This window comes from Vombatus ursinus, unplaced genomic scaffold (genome assembly GCF_900497805.2).
Source record: "Vombatus ursinus unplaced genomic scaffold, bare-nosed wombat genome assembly UNPS02014841.1, whole genome shotgun sequence".
Lineage (NCBI taxonomy): Eukaryota > Metazoa > Chordata > Mammalia > Diprotodontia > Vombatidae > Vombatus > Vombatus ursinus.
The window spans coordinates 30,627,486-30,641,894 of NW_020954619.1; the positions used below are offsets into that span (position 1 = coordinate 30,627,486).

Genomic DNA, 14,409 nt, shown 5'->3' on the forward strand with positions numbered 1-14,409 from the left:
TTTTAATCTTTTTGTGTGTGTCATGAACCCCTATGGTAGTCCAATAAAGTCTAGGGACCCCTTCTCAGAATAAGATTTTAAATGCATAAAACAAAGCTCATGGGATTACAAAGAAAACCAATTATATCAAAATAAAGATATAATTTCTCCCATCCAAGCAGATAGCCTCAGGTTAAGAACTTTTCATCTAGATTTTACTTTTTGATTCAGGTCCCTGGACTCAATATTTGTGCTATTAAAGAGCTAGTCACAGGTAAACCCAGGGCTACAAAAGAAATTCATGGGAACTGCTTCTGTGCAAAGTATAGGGTCAACCAGATTATCTCAATGAATTCACACAAATTGCCACCCAATCCAAGTAAGGGCATAAAAGGGAGGCAATCTGGAAAAAAAAATAAACAGATAGACAATAGCCTATAGCTACCCCTAAAAACTTTGGAAGATAGACCAACTTTAGGGGTTCAATGTAGTTTGAATCATTATTTAATGACTAATGGAGATGGAACTAGCAACTGTCTAAAACAGTAACAGAATATAACCATAACTAAAACAGTTGTTGACCTACATTGTTAAAAGGCGTTTCCTTCATAATCTGACTGCAACCAACTTTCTAGCCTTATCTTATGTTATTTCCTTTCACATAGTTGATGGTACAGGTACAAAGGTAAAAAAATGGTAGTCTATTCTCTTTAGGAACTTACAGTCTAGCAGAAGTCATAAGTTAAGAAAGCAAATAACTATAATATTAGTTGATGTGGTTGATTATATAAGGCTGGACCTGAGAGATATGAGGACAAAAACATCACTTTTAGCTATAGGAGGTAGGGAAATCAGGCTGCATAGAGGAAGCCTCAGCTGGGTCTGTTAGAAAGGATGGATGGCAGAGGGATTCAGCCCAGACATGAGGGAATGAGACTAAAAATTCATGGAGATAAATGAGGGCAATGAGTCCAGTTTGGCTGGAACACTAATTGTTTGAAGAGGAGTAATGTGAAATGAGGCCGAAAAGGAAAGTCAGAACCAAATTGTAGAGGTTCTTGAATGCTAATTAGCCTGATTCTAATGTATCTTTTTGGCTTTATTTGACATTATTCCCCTTCACATACTATATATATTATAGCCAAATTGGACTAACTGCTGTTTCCTATATTTGTTCTGGATTCTCTTACTCTGTTGAATTTATAAACTCTGTTCACAGTTCCTAGGCTGAAAATTACCCCCACAACTACCTGTTCTCATTTTTTAAAGCCCATATCAGGCCACTTTCTCTATGAAATCTGACTGAGAAAGTACAAATTAGCCCACACTAGATCCACTGATTAACCACTGACTACACTTCCACTTTACATTCCATCCAACCATGCACCCAGACCATCCTATTATCTGCCTGCCTCCCTCCACTTTCTACCTCCTCAGAACAAAATATCGCTCCCAAGTAACTACTCGCCTACATCCATTGTCTCCCTCTATAAGAATGTAAACTCCTTTGAGGGCAGCAACTGTTTCTTTTAAAAAATATTTGTATCCGCCACGCTTAGCACAGTGCCTGCTACATATTAAGGGATTCATTCATTCATTCATTACTAGCCTGGCATGACCTGTTACTGATGAGCCATGTTGGCTCTTTGTAATCGCCACTTGCTTTATTTCATCTATTTTTACTAATCATCTCTTTAATGATCTGTGGATATAATATCAGACCATAATCTATATCTCTATACTTAGGAAGCAAAAATCCCCTTGAGCTCTTTTTTTTTCCCAACAGGACAATGTCACTTTTGCTTTTCCTTACCGAAAAGAAACCCCTTTCCCTTCCTATTTTCCCACCACAGACACACACTCAACTCTTTTCTCCAGCTGCTAGTAGGAGTTACATACATTTTAAAAAGAATGACTCTCCAGTCTTTAGATGATGTTATTCCTAGAAATAGCTTGCCTCACAACAGCTTATAACAAACTGCCTTCTGACACAACCTCAGTTAAACAGACTCTATATTATATCAACCTCCTTTAAAAAATAAATAAAAACCTGAAATTAAAAAAAAATAGAAATTTACAATAAAAAAAGAGATTTAAGCAGTTTGGCCACATTGATCTAACTCCATTAAATTCAAGGGAGGTTGATTGCATTCAGATTTTCTTATTGTGTTTTTAATTCATGAAAATAGGTCAGCTAAACATCACTTGTGCTTGGAATGAACAGATTTCTCAGACAATTAAATCTTTTAACAAATGTTTCCCCCTCCAAAAGAGTATTTGTGTTTCTTTAGCAGAAAGGCCTGCTACTATTTTCAAACCAAATTCTTTGAAAAATTGGGAAAAACTACAATATTGTAAAGGATAATAACTCTGAAAGACTTCAGAACTCCAATCAAAACACTTACCATTCTTGACTCTAAAAAATTAATGATTAAGATGTCTCCATTTCTTGGAAAAGAGGTGATGAACTAGAGGTGCAGAATGAACTAGATGTGGCTTTTTCACAGATGTGGCTTTTTTCACATTTTCCAATGTGGCTAATATGTTGCTTTGTTTTTCCTGATTATACTTATCTGTTGCAAGAGGAGCCTTCTACTTGGGGGTAGATGGGGAAGGGGACACTGGACATGGCAGGGGAAGGGATTAAGTTAATGGATAGTAACACATGCAAAAAAAATTAAAGAAAGAAAAGATCAATAGAACATTTTAAAAATACAGGAGACAAAAAAAGAAGGGAATACAAACAGGATAGTGTTGTTCCTTCCTTATAAAATTTAACATTTCTAAAAATTTACAAATAATATAAATATGCAATTTCATCTACGATTTTCTTTTTGCTCTTTGAATATTGATGTTTGTCTGTTGAAGATTCTTAAATTCACAAATTTTTTTAAATGGAAAATTCTATGATTTACATAACCATATCTATCAATTCCCTTTCAATACATATAAGATAAAAATTACCTTCTTCATCCACAGAGAGAGTTCGAATGATGATGGGGCTAGAGTAGGCTGGAAGTATCAGTGGTAAATTGGAAGGAACTGCATAACCACAAGGCACAGGAACAGAATAAACACTTGGCACACTGGGGCTTGAACTTTCTTCTTCAGCACTTGGATCTGGTGACAGTTGCTCCTTCTCCTGGAATGGTGTAATATTGATGACTGAATATGGATTTACTTTCATGGGTACAGCTAGTTTACCAGCTTCTGCAGCTTGCAAATTGTCTCCTCCAGCTTCAGGACTGTCTCCTAAGAAAGAAAAAGAAGCTTTATTTTCTCATGTGTCGTAGAATAATGATACCCATCAAATACTTCTCTTCAGTGTTTGTCTAGGAATAAGAAAAGAAAAAAAAAACAGTAAAAATTTTAAAACCTCCAGTTCAGCTCTTATTTTCAGATGTTAGGCCTCCTTAAAGGCTTTTAGTTCTTTGTATATATGACTTCACACCTATGATAAAAGCCCAAGAGGTTATTTTCTTAAACTGCTGGTGTGGGAACCATGAAAGGAAGTGATCTTAGCTGTTAGAGAGGGGTAAATCTTTGAAAAATAAGGACAAAAATCAATGGAACTTTTGTGGGGCAGAAAGAATTGCAAGAGCCTAATAACTACTGGAAACTTTACAAAATTAAGTTCTGGCCAGGTAAATAGATCATCTTGATCACCTGAGCAATGACATCAGCATTCCTGATATATCATGTAAGTGTATAATTCACAGAGGGCTATTGCTTCAATCCAAACAGTTTACCTGTTGAGTACTTTGTAGGACTTAGATAAAATAAGCAGCTACATCCAGCATAGATTTGCATTGACTCAACATATCATTGCATTCAATTCCTTTCTTCAGTGGCTTTCTGTTGTTTCTAGGAAAACACCTGGCCCTTAAAAGGCTTCATAATCTGGCTGCAGTCTACATTTCCAGATTTATTACACATTATTGTCCTTCATACAATGTGTTTTAGCCAAGCTGGCCTTCCTGCTGTTCTGTCTCACCTCCATGCCTCTCTCTGCACAGACGGTCCCCCATGACTACAATGCACTTCTCTGTTCATCTCCTAGGATTCTCCATTTCTTTCACAATTCAGCTCAGGTACCACCTTCTATGAGAAGTTTGCCCTGACTGTCATCCCTTGCTCCCATAGTCTTTACTGTTTTCTTCCTCCTCATGTTGTTGTATATATACTTATCCATGACATGAGAAGTAGCATAGTACAGGAAGAACACTGTATTCAGAGTCAAAGGAACTGGGTCAGAGTCCTGGCTTTGTCACTTGTAACCTGTGTGACCTTGGGTGAATCAAACCTTTCTGGGACTCAGTTACATCATTTGTAAAATAATGGGGTTGGACTAGATGACCTCTGAGATCCCTTCCCTCCAGGACCATGATCCTATCATCCATCTGTAGAATACAGGCACCATAAGGGCAGGAAATGCTTTGGTTTTGTCCTTGAATCCCCAGTACCAGCACAAAGCCTGGCATATAGTAAGCACTTAATAAATGCTTCTTTAATTGAATTCTAAAGTACGAGCAGATGAATTACAAATTACTTTACTCTGAAAGAAAATATCTCTCACTCCACTCCCCAAAATCTAGTTACAAATAATGGAAAATAGTACCTAAAGAGAAATATATACAAAATTTAAATAATTTATAATGAAACTGACCTCTCTGGCTTCCTTTAAGTTCCAACTAAAGCCCTACCTTCTACAGGAAGCCTTCTCTAGCCCCTCTTAATTTCAGTGCTTTCCACCTTTTAATTATTTCCTATTTATCATATATATATATGTATACATATATATATGTATGTGTGTGTGCGTGCGTTTGTGTGTGTGTGTATGTACTTATATATACATATACACATATAGATAATTGTTTGCATGTTGTCCCCTCATTAGATTGTTAACTCCTTGAGAGCAGGGACTGTCTTTTGCCTCTTTTAGTATTCCTAGCTCTTAGCACAGTGCCTGACTCATAGTATGAACTTAGTGTTTATTGAATTGAATTAAAAAACTAAAAAAAACCACAGTACAAGCATGCCTTTCTTAAAAATTCACTTAAAACATGCTTCTAGAATACATATCAAGGGGGTGGGGAGTTGTGAGAGGGGGGATAGAAATCAGTTCTATAAAATATTACTGGAACAACATGATGCCATTGCTGGATGGCCACCTGGGTATTCACCTGTGGCTGGAACCTCTTTATTTTCGGCATCCCCCCTGGAGTCAGACTCAGATGATGGCAGAAGTGCTTGTCTATCAGCTTCTGGAATTTCATCTCCACTGTCAAAATCGAATTGCTCTCCTTCCTCCTCTTCCTCATTATTAAGAGCCCTTTTTGACTCATTTTCTAGAACTGAGCAAGAACAGATATGGATATGGTTAGCATTTGTTAAGAGTCTAACAACTGTAACATCCTGATAACAAAGAGTTTACCCCAGGACTCATCAACAGTTTACCACAATGGCAGTACATCAGTTTCTTGGTTGACATTTCTACTAGCATTGCTAAGGTAGTGGTGGTAAAAATCTTCCAAATAAAATCTTTCAGAATTTCTTCTTTACTGTCAGATCTCACTGTCTTCCCTTTCTTTTGTTCATCATTAGCAAAAGGGATTTTTTAATTCACTTTCTAAGATATGAATAATGACAGAAATTCATATAGTTTTGCTTCAGATTCTGCCCTGCTTCTAAATCCCATAGTTTTGTTTTTTTCTTAAAGAAAGCAAGAAGTCAACCACAGATACTTTCATCTTCTCATTGAGGAAATTTAAAAATAATTTGTGAGAAAACCAAGTTGTTGTAATGCATTAAAGCAGTGTCATTGGAATGGAAGAGGAGGGTTAACTTCAAGTGAAGTGTACTATTTCAAATGATCATAACTGCTCTTCTACTAGCTATGACATGCTTTATATCTTCTTTATGAGGAAACCCTTATATATTCACTGGGTCTTATTGTTTATGTTGCCATGGTAATAAGAAATCTTGCCAGGGCTTCACTTTCCTCAGGAGGCAAAGATCTGCTGATCTAACATGCTTTACTACAAAGACAATAACAAAACCATTCATGCAGACTTTTGATGGGGGAGGGGGAGACCTCCATTGAATGTATTATTAAAGGGCAGAACACTTTGTTGGTAATCCATGCAAATTTTTGGAGAGCCTAATCCTTGAATTGAAGCATTAACCTCCAACCCCAATTTTCGTAAATGACAACTTTGTAGGGGCAAAAAAATCAAACACCAGAATTAAATCAACATTAAATCTCCACAGCTAACCTCAGTGTGATTTTTATTTATGCACATGTTTAAAAAACATTTGCAAATGATAGTGGCAGACTTTTAGCATTTTTTTCTTCCCTCTAAAGAAAATAAAATCTTCCTAAACCTATACTCTTCTTAACTTCCCTGTCAATGGGCACCACCACCCTAAGTCCATAACCTTTCTGTCTTCCTCTATTCCTCACTCTCATTCCCCAATCAAATGCTAAATCTTGTTCTTTCTACCTCTCATTTAATCCCTCTTTTCTGTCCTCATATAAGGCCTGGCCTTATCTCTCATCTGAAATATTAAAATTGCCTTCTTATTGATCTCCCTGCCTCATCTTTCCCCACTCAAACTAATCTGCCACACAGTTGCCAAAATGATTCTCCTAAAGTGTAGGTCTAACCATGTCACACACACCCCACCCAACTCAATAAACATCAGTTGCTCTCTGTTACCTCCAGTGTTGTTCAGTCATTTCAGTTATGTCTGACTCTTTGTGACTCCATTTGGGTTTTTTGTGGCAAAGATACTGGAGTGGTTTAGCATTTCCTTCTTCAGCTCATTTTACAGAGGAGGAAACTGAGGCAAACAAGGGTAACTGGTTTGCTCAGGGTCACACAGCTAGGAAGTGGCTGAGGACAGATTTGAACTCAGGGCTTCCTGACCCCAGACCTGATGCTCCCTATATGGCACTACCTAGCTGCCCAAGAATCGAATATAAATTCTTTTGTTTGCATTTTAAATCTTTTCACAACCGAGATCCTGTCCTAATTTATCAGCTTTCTTATACGTTGCTATCCTCTACGGATTCTGTGATTCAGCCATACTGACCTTACTATTCTCGCACATGAAAGTCCATGTCCTAACTCCATGTCTTTGTAACAAATGTTCCCTATTATTTCCATGGATGGAGGCTTGAGACAGAGAGACTAATTAGGAGGGAACTGCAATAGTCCTGGTGAGGTGTGATGAGGACTTGAAATGATGTGGTGGACATGGAGATGGAAGGGAACTTTTGAGGCTGTCAAGTCTAGCCTCTTCATTTTATAGTTGGGTAAACTGAGGCTCAGAAAGGTGAAGAAACTAGCCCAAGGTCAAAGAGCTAGTAAGTGATAGAGTGGGTATGTGAATCCAAGTCCTCTGATTCTAAATCAATAGTACTCTTCCAATTTTACCACCTACCACCAGAGAGGGTATGAAGGGCTTTGGCCAAACCATGCTACCACCCGTATTAAGACCCTCCTGGATATAGATAAGCATCCAAAGGGAGGTAGGCATAATAACAATTCAACTAGGTGGAAACAGCAAAAAAATAAGATTGAAAAATGTAAACCAGACATGCCTCAAGTTCACCAAATAAGGCTAATAAATATATAGCAACCACAGTGAGTGTTAAACCTATAAAAAAGAGATCTAGGAGAGAACTAACTAGATTAAAGTGGCCAGGATAACTTTGCACCACAGTTGAAGATATAGTAAAATGAACTCTTGCCTAGAAATAAAAGTCTAGGAAAAATATATTTGCTTAGGATTTTATAAATATGATTAATACTGCATTAAACCGACGAGTACAGGGTCAATGGGCAAGAGATCTGACTGTGTATATCTACCAAGCTAGAACACACAGAAAACAACAGTTAGGACACAGGAAGAATAGTGGTAAAGATAGTGTTATTCCTCTTTGTATTCCCCTATTCCAAGGCCTTACAAAGGACCCTACACCCTCTACAATATGTACTTAATAAATGTTCATTAAAGAAGGAAAAGAAAAAGAAAAAAGTAATTCATAGGAGAGGAAATCCAAGAAGCCAGAAATGAAACTCATGACCTCAGATATTTCCATACTGATTTAGCACAACATGTAGGTTATAAACAAGATGAACTAGTAATCTTGATAGTGAAAGAATGAGATCATATTTGTAAAATGCTTTAACTCGGTGCCTGGCAAATGGTAGATGCCTAATAAATGTGTGTTCTCTTCCTCTCAACCATTAAACAAAGCACATTTGACTACATAGAGATGAATGTGAATAGGAGTCATTATTATAATCTAGAAGAGTATATGCCTTATTTATAAGAAATAGAATGGAAAATGGAGTAAGCGGGCAGGAGTGATACCACATAGACTATAGACTTAAATGAAGAAATCTAGGAACCAGAGGGGGAAAACAAGGTACAGAGCATAGGACTGAAGAGGAAAAGAGGAAAAAGCAGGAGGAAAATTGTCATGGAAGTTTAATATAAATCTCTGAGGTAGGAGACATGATACAGAAGTGACAAAGGGTTATCAGTGACCTAGACTAGAGTATACTCTTTGCCCAAAGATCAATTCAAAATAGGTGGCTTTCCTTAGCAATAATTTAATCCTTAAAAAGGTTGAAAACTTTGCTATTCTGGACTTGATTCTGACCAACAAAGAGGAAATGAGTGGTGAAATAGAAAAAAAAAGAAATCTTAGCCCTCCATGTTTGAATTTGTGTTAGAGAAGGATGAGAAAGCCAGACAGGAAGATGAAATTAAAGGAGAGGATCTAGTTACCCTCAGTGACTTTAAGCCAACTGAATGTCTTCCATAGAATCTCTGTGTCAATGGGTGTGAACATTTTAATCACTTTATTTGCATAATTACAAATTGTTTTCCAGAATAGTTGTACTAAATTACAGCTACACCAACAATTCATAACTTTACCTGTATATTCCCATCCTTTGTTGTCATTGTCAATTTGTTGGGTTTGTGTGAAGTGAAATCTCAGGGTTGTGTTGATTTACATTTTTTCTCCTTATTGGTGATTTGCAGCATTCTTTCATATGGCTGTTAATAATTTGCAGTTCTTGTTTTGAGAACTGTTCATATCTTTTGACTATTTCTGTATTTGTGAATGGCTTTTGGTAGTAAATATTTCTGTTATTTATCTATCTTGGATTCTCGTTCTTAATTGGAGAGCCCTTTCACTCTGTGTTGTCTGATATGTGTTCTACATATACTCTCTCATTTCTGTTTTGTTATTAATTAGGATAAATGGGTTTCTTTCTTTAGGAAAAAAGAGAACATTGACATAGGCTAAGTAATCACATTTGCTATTTCTTTTAGTTCTATGAATGTCCATGTCTTATAATTGGAAGAATTTGTTATTTAGATCAGGAGAAAATTAAGTTCAAATCTCTTCTCTGACAACTATTAGCTGTATAGTGCTAGGTAAGTCACTTCAAAATATTCTTCATTATATGGGATGGCTTGCTGGAGAAGGAAAGGGAAGTATACAGGAAGAAATTTAGGCAATATGAAAACAAAAAATATTAATAAAAATTTTTATTTTTGAAAACAAAAAGTACATTCATTTATTCTAATAGGCATCCAAAGGCTATTTTTAATAGAAAAAGAGTATATCTAAAAGCAGAAGTAAGCATTATTTGCAATGGGAAATAAGTAATTCTCCCAATAAATATAAAAATAAAGCAAAAATATTCCCCCTCTCCACTATTATATAACAGTTCTAAAATACTAGGAATGGCATTAATACAAGAGAAAGTAAAAGCATAGACTTTAGATAAGAGAAGATAAAGGTATCCATAATTGCAGATGACATGGTTTACTTAGGAAACTAAAGAGCGTAGCAAAGAAACTAACTGAGGTGATTGATATCATTGGTGGAGCAGCTTAATACAAAATTGACCAACAAAAATAATTAATAATTCTACACAGCAATAAGGAAATCCTTCTAAAATAGCTGTAAAATGTATAGAATATGTGGAAGTCTGTATACCAAACATACTCAATACTTACATACATGGTTACATAACCTTTTTTTTGAAGCAATATAGAATTATTTAAATAACTGGAAGAATATTCATTGTTCATGGTTAAGATGCACTAATAAATTATTAAATTATGATACCTAAATTAATTTACAGATTTAGTGCTAACTATCAAACTACTAAAGAAGTACTTTATGGAATTAGACAAATAAAAACAAAAATCTTTTGGAGAAATAAAAAGTTTGAAATCACGTTCTTAACACTTTTTTATGTAACAAACCCCTTTGGCAATCTGATGCAACCTCTGGACCTCTTGAAACCAATTATATTGTGATATACTTGTAAAAATATTTTTTAATAGTTCATGTACCCTAAGTTAAGAACTCTTGACCTAGAATCTCAACGAGAAAATGAAAAACAAGTAGGAATGAAGAAGAAATATATCTTCAGCTCAGATTATGTTACAAAGTAGTAATCATCAAAAATTATTTGTAACTAGTTTAAAAAGATAGAAAAAAACAGATTGGTGGAACAGACTAGATAAACAAGAATAAGAAATAAATACAATAATTCAGTGTTCAATAAACAAAAATAAAATTCTTAGAAAGATTTCTCTTTTTTAAAAATTACAACAGATAAAACTGAAAAGTACTTTGAGGAAATTGTGTTTAGATTAACATTTTATACCGTATCAGGGCGAGTTCAAAATTGAAATTCAACCTAAATACAAAAACTGGGAAAATAAGTTTATTTCAATATTTTCTGATAAGAGTCCATATTCAAAATGCGGAAGGAATGAACACAAGGATACAAGAACAAGATCCATTCCCCAGTGAATAAGTGCTTATCCAAAGGAAATGAACAAGCAGTTCTCCAAAGAACTGAAAACTATTAACAACCATATGAAAAGTGGATCCAATTCAATAAAATAAAAGTAAATCAAAGTAGCTCTTACCTTACCAGCAAGGAAACTCTTACCACCCAGAAAATTGACAAAAATTTACAAAAAGTAGAAGGACTGCATAAAGATAAGCACACTACAACACTTTTGATGGAGCTATGAATGTCTTCTCCTTGGTGTTGGGGATAGAACAAAGACTAAAGAGTAAAAGATGCATAGAGAGAGACAGAGTCAGAGACAAAGACAGACTAAGATAGAAATAGAGACAGAGAGATATTCAAGCTTAGTTTAACAAAAAACTTCCTAAAGATAAACCTGTCCAAAAGTGGAATGCTTCAAGAAGATGGTGGGCCCCTCTACTGGAGGCCTTCAACAGGATTTTGGATGACCACTTGTCAGAGACATTGTAAAGGGATTTCTTGGTGAAGTGTGGATTAAACCAAATGGTTTCTGAGGTCCATTCCAACTCTATGATTTTGTAAGAGTTTATTTCAGAAAAAAAAAAAAAATCCTGGTTTCTATTAAACCTGTCTAGCAAGATTTCTTTTAGTGTTATTTTTCTACTTATGATAACATTCATCCAAACAAGATTTAGTTCCTTGGCAGAATAAGACCACTCGATAATGCAATTTATAACTCCATGTGCATTCTTTTCTTTAAATCTTGAATTTTATTAAGTTCTAATATAGTGTATTAAATATTATATTTTTGACCAACCAAGGAAAAATCCTGGGTAGGACCTGGCAACAGGTTGGACAAAAATAGGCTAACTCTCTTTCCTTTTTCCTCCTTGAAGGCTAAGCCAGGTAGATGTGGCACCAAGGGAATAGTATTGGTTAGTGAGATAGATAGATAGATAGATAGATAGATAGATAGATAGATAGATAGATAGATAGATAGATCTATCATCCATCCACTCATCCATCTATCTGTATGAAAAATTTATTTTAGAGTGCTTAGGTATGGTAGCTATTTGAATACAAAAGTTGATGGATCCAAACAACAAATAACAACAAAACACAGAAAATGTCTTATTATTTATCCCATTACAACTTACCATGTAGGTTCAGCATTTGTCAAGGAAACATAAAGCTAGACAATTTTTTGATGCAGTAAGGCAGCACAGTGGAAAAATCACTTAGAGTCAGGAAGATTTGAGTTCTTTCAGACATTTAATAGCTATGCAACCCTGGGCAAGGCACTATCTGCCTCAGCTTCCTCAAATGTAAAATGGGGATCATAATAGCACCAGCTTCCTTGGGTCATTGTGAGGATGAAATGAGATGTTTGTAAAGTACTTAACACAGTTCTTGGCACATTCTACCCCCTTCCCTACAAGTATACAAGAGGCACAGTGATGAAGGATCATCTAAGAAGGACACATATCTCATAGAGTATCACAGAATTTCAGATTTAGATGGTGACTCAGGAACCATTGAGTCCAGACCATAACTGAAAAATAATTCTTTGTATAATAGACTCAGCAAACCTCCATCTAGCCTAGTCTTCAAGACCTCCAATGAGTGGGAACCCAATATTTCCAAATGCAGCCCATTGCACTTTTAGATAGCTTTGATTCCCAGAAAGTTTTTTGGTTTTTCCTTTTCCTTTTTTCAGGTTTAAATTTGTCTCTTTGCAACTTCCATCCATTATTCTTGGTTTCACTCTCTGCAGCTAAGCAAAACAAATTTTATCCCAATTGCACAGGGCAGGATTTAAAATACTTGAACACAGTTATCTTATACCTCTTAAATCTTCTCTTCATAAAATCATCCTCAGATCCTTCAAACAATTTTCATATGGGATAGTTTTTGAACATCTTGGTCTTCCTCTTCTGAATGCTCTCTACTTTGTCAATGATCTCACTAAAATGTGGCACCCAGAAGTAAACAGGATACTCCATGTGTAGTTTGAGCAGGGCAGAGGGCAGGCATCATTATTATTTCCTCATTCCTAGATACTAAGCCTGCATTAATACAGTCTAAGATAGGATTAGTTTTCTTGGTTACCATATCAGACTGTTAACTCATGTTGTATTTGAAATCTACTGAAAACCTTTGATCTTTAAAAAAAAAAAATTAATGGCTACCTAACCATTCATCTCCCATGCCTGGAAAGCACTCTCTCTCCTATTCCACCTCTTAGAATCCCTAATTTCCTTTAAAGTCCAGAGCAAGAATTACTTCCTACAGGAGATCTTATATGATCCTTCCCAGCTGCTAATACCCTCATCCACAAATGCTTTGTATTATTTATTTTATATATACATTTTATATGTACATGTTGCTTCCTGCAAAAGAATGTGAGCTCCTTGAGGGCAAGGGCTGACTCTTTTTTATCTCTGTATCCCCAGTGCCTACCAAAGTGAAATTACATAGAAGACACTTAATAAATTTTTGTTGATTGATTATATGTTAAACACAATCATGTTTTTTCAGATAAAGTTTTGTATATAATTATGAAGTGTTTTTTTTGGTCCAGACCCATGATTTCACTAGCAGAAGGTACTACTTCCAGTGGGAAAACTCCCTATGCTAATGCAGATGAATCAAGTGATCTGCAACTTTTAATCTTAGACATTTATCTGGGGCACTGAGAGGTTAACTGACTTTGCCAGGGTCACAAAGCCAGTGTTTACATAGTAAGACTTAAAGCCAGGTCTTCCGGACCTTGAGATCTATTAATTTCTCTCTATTAATTTCATCTTTCTCCCTCTAATTATAGACTGAATCTATCAAACAAAAAAAAAAGAAAAAAATAGAGGCTCAAATTCTTTCAGATAAATGTGTAGCTCTATTGAAGTATTTCCATATGATTTGTCTTTTATACAAAGTACAGTTTTGTATTTATATCATTTTAAGTAACTTTATTGTTCCTTAGTTTGCAAAATATGTCAAAATGTATTTTCTGAAATAAAAATATAAGAAAAATATTAATGAGTATTCAATTTATTGAAATAAATTGAGGAAACTTTCAGGTTTTTAGAGGAGCAAAAGTATTAAACTGAGTAGTTGATTTATTTTTGGGATTTATCAAATATAACTAGTTTATTATCACTTTACTTTTTGTATTTTTGTGGAAATATAAATGTAAATTAATGTAGATTTAATATTCTGGTAAGAATGTCTATGCCCTTATTAAATCTTAGCAACCTAGTAATAATAAATACTGTAGAGCACACATTGGGATTCCCAAGAATGATGACTCAAATTTGAGGTATTGGGTTTTCTTTTGTCAACACACTTCTTAAGTTATTATATTTGAAGCACTGCTGTTAATAGTATTGCTGAAGAGTTTTGTAAATATTACAGAAAGTACTTCTGGAAAAACTATTTATGAAGAAGCTGGACTGATGACAACTAAAAAAACAAGTCAGTGCATTTATAACATCCCATTTACAATTGGAAAAATAATACCTTCAGAATCTGTAAGTGCAAGAATTGCTTTAAGCAAAAGGTAAATGCTGAGAAGGGACAGAAAAAGAAATTTAATTCAAAATAAATATAGAAA

At 35.1% G+C, this 14,409-nt stretch overlaps 1 protein-coding gene across 4 annotated transcripts in view; it reads right to left on the bottom strand.

Moving 5' to 3' along the window:
* Positions 1-14,409, bottom strand: part of ARHGEF10 (Rho guanine nucleotide exchange factor 10) — a 224,582-nt gene that overhangs the window by 151,031 nt on the left and 59,142 nt on the right. For all 4 annotated transcript variants that reach the window (XM_027840416.1, XM_027840417.1, XM_027840418.1 and 1 more), the window contains exons 3-4: positions 5,163-5,333; positions 2,944-3,231 (exon numbers count right to left, since the gene is read on the bottom strand). In XM_027840416.1, the coding sequence (XP_027696217.1) occupies positions 2,944-3,231; positions 5,163-5,333 (459 nt within the window). The remainder of the gene's footprint in view (positions 1-2,943; positions 3,232-5,162; positions 5,334-14,409) is intronic.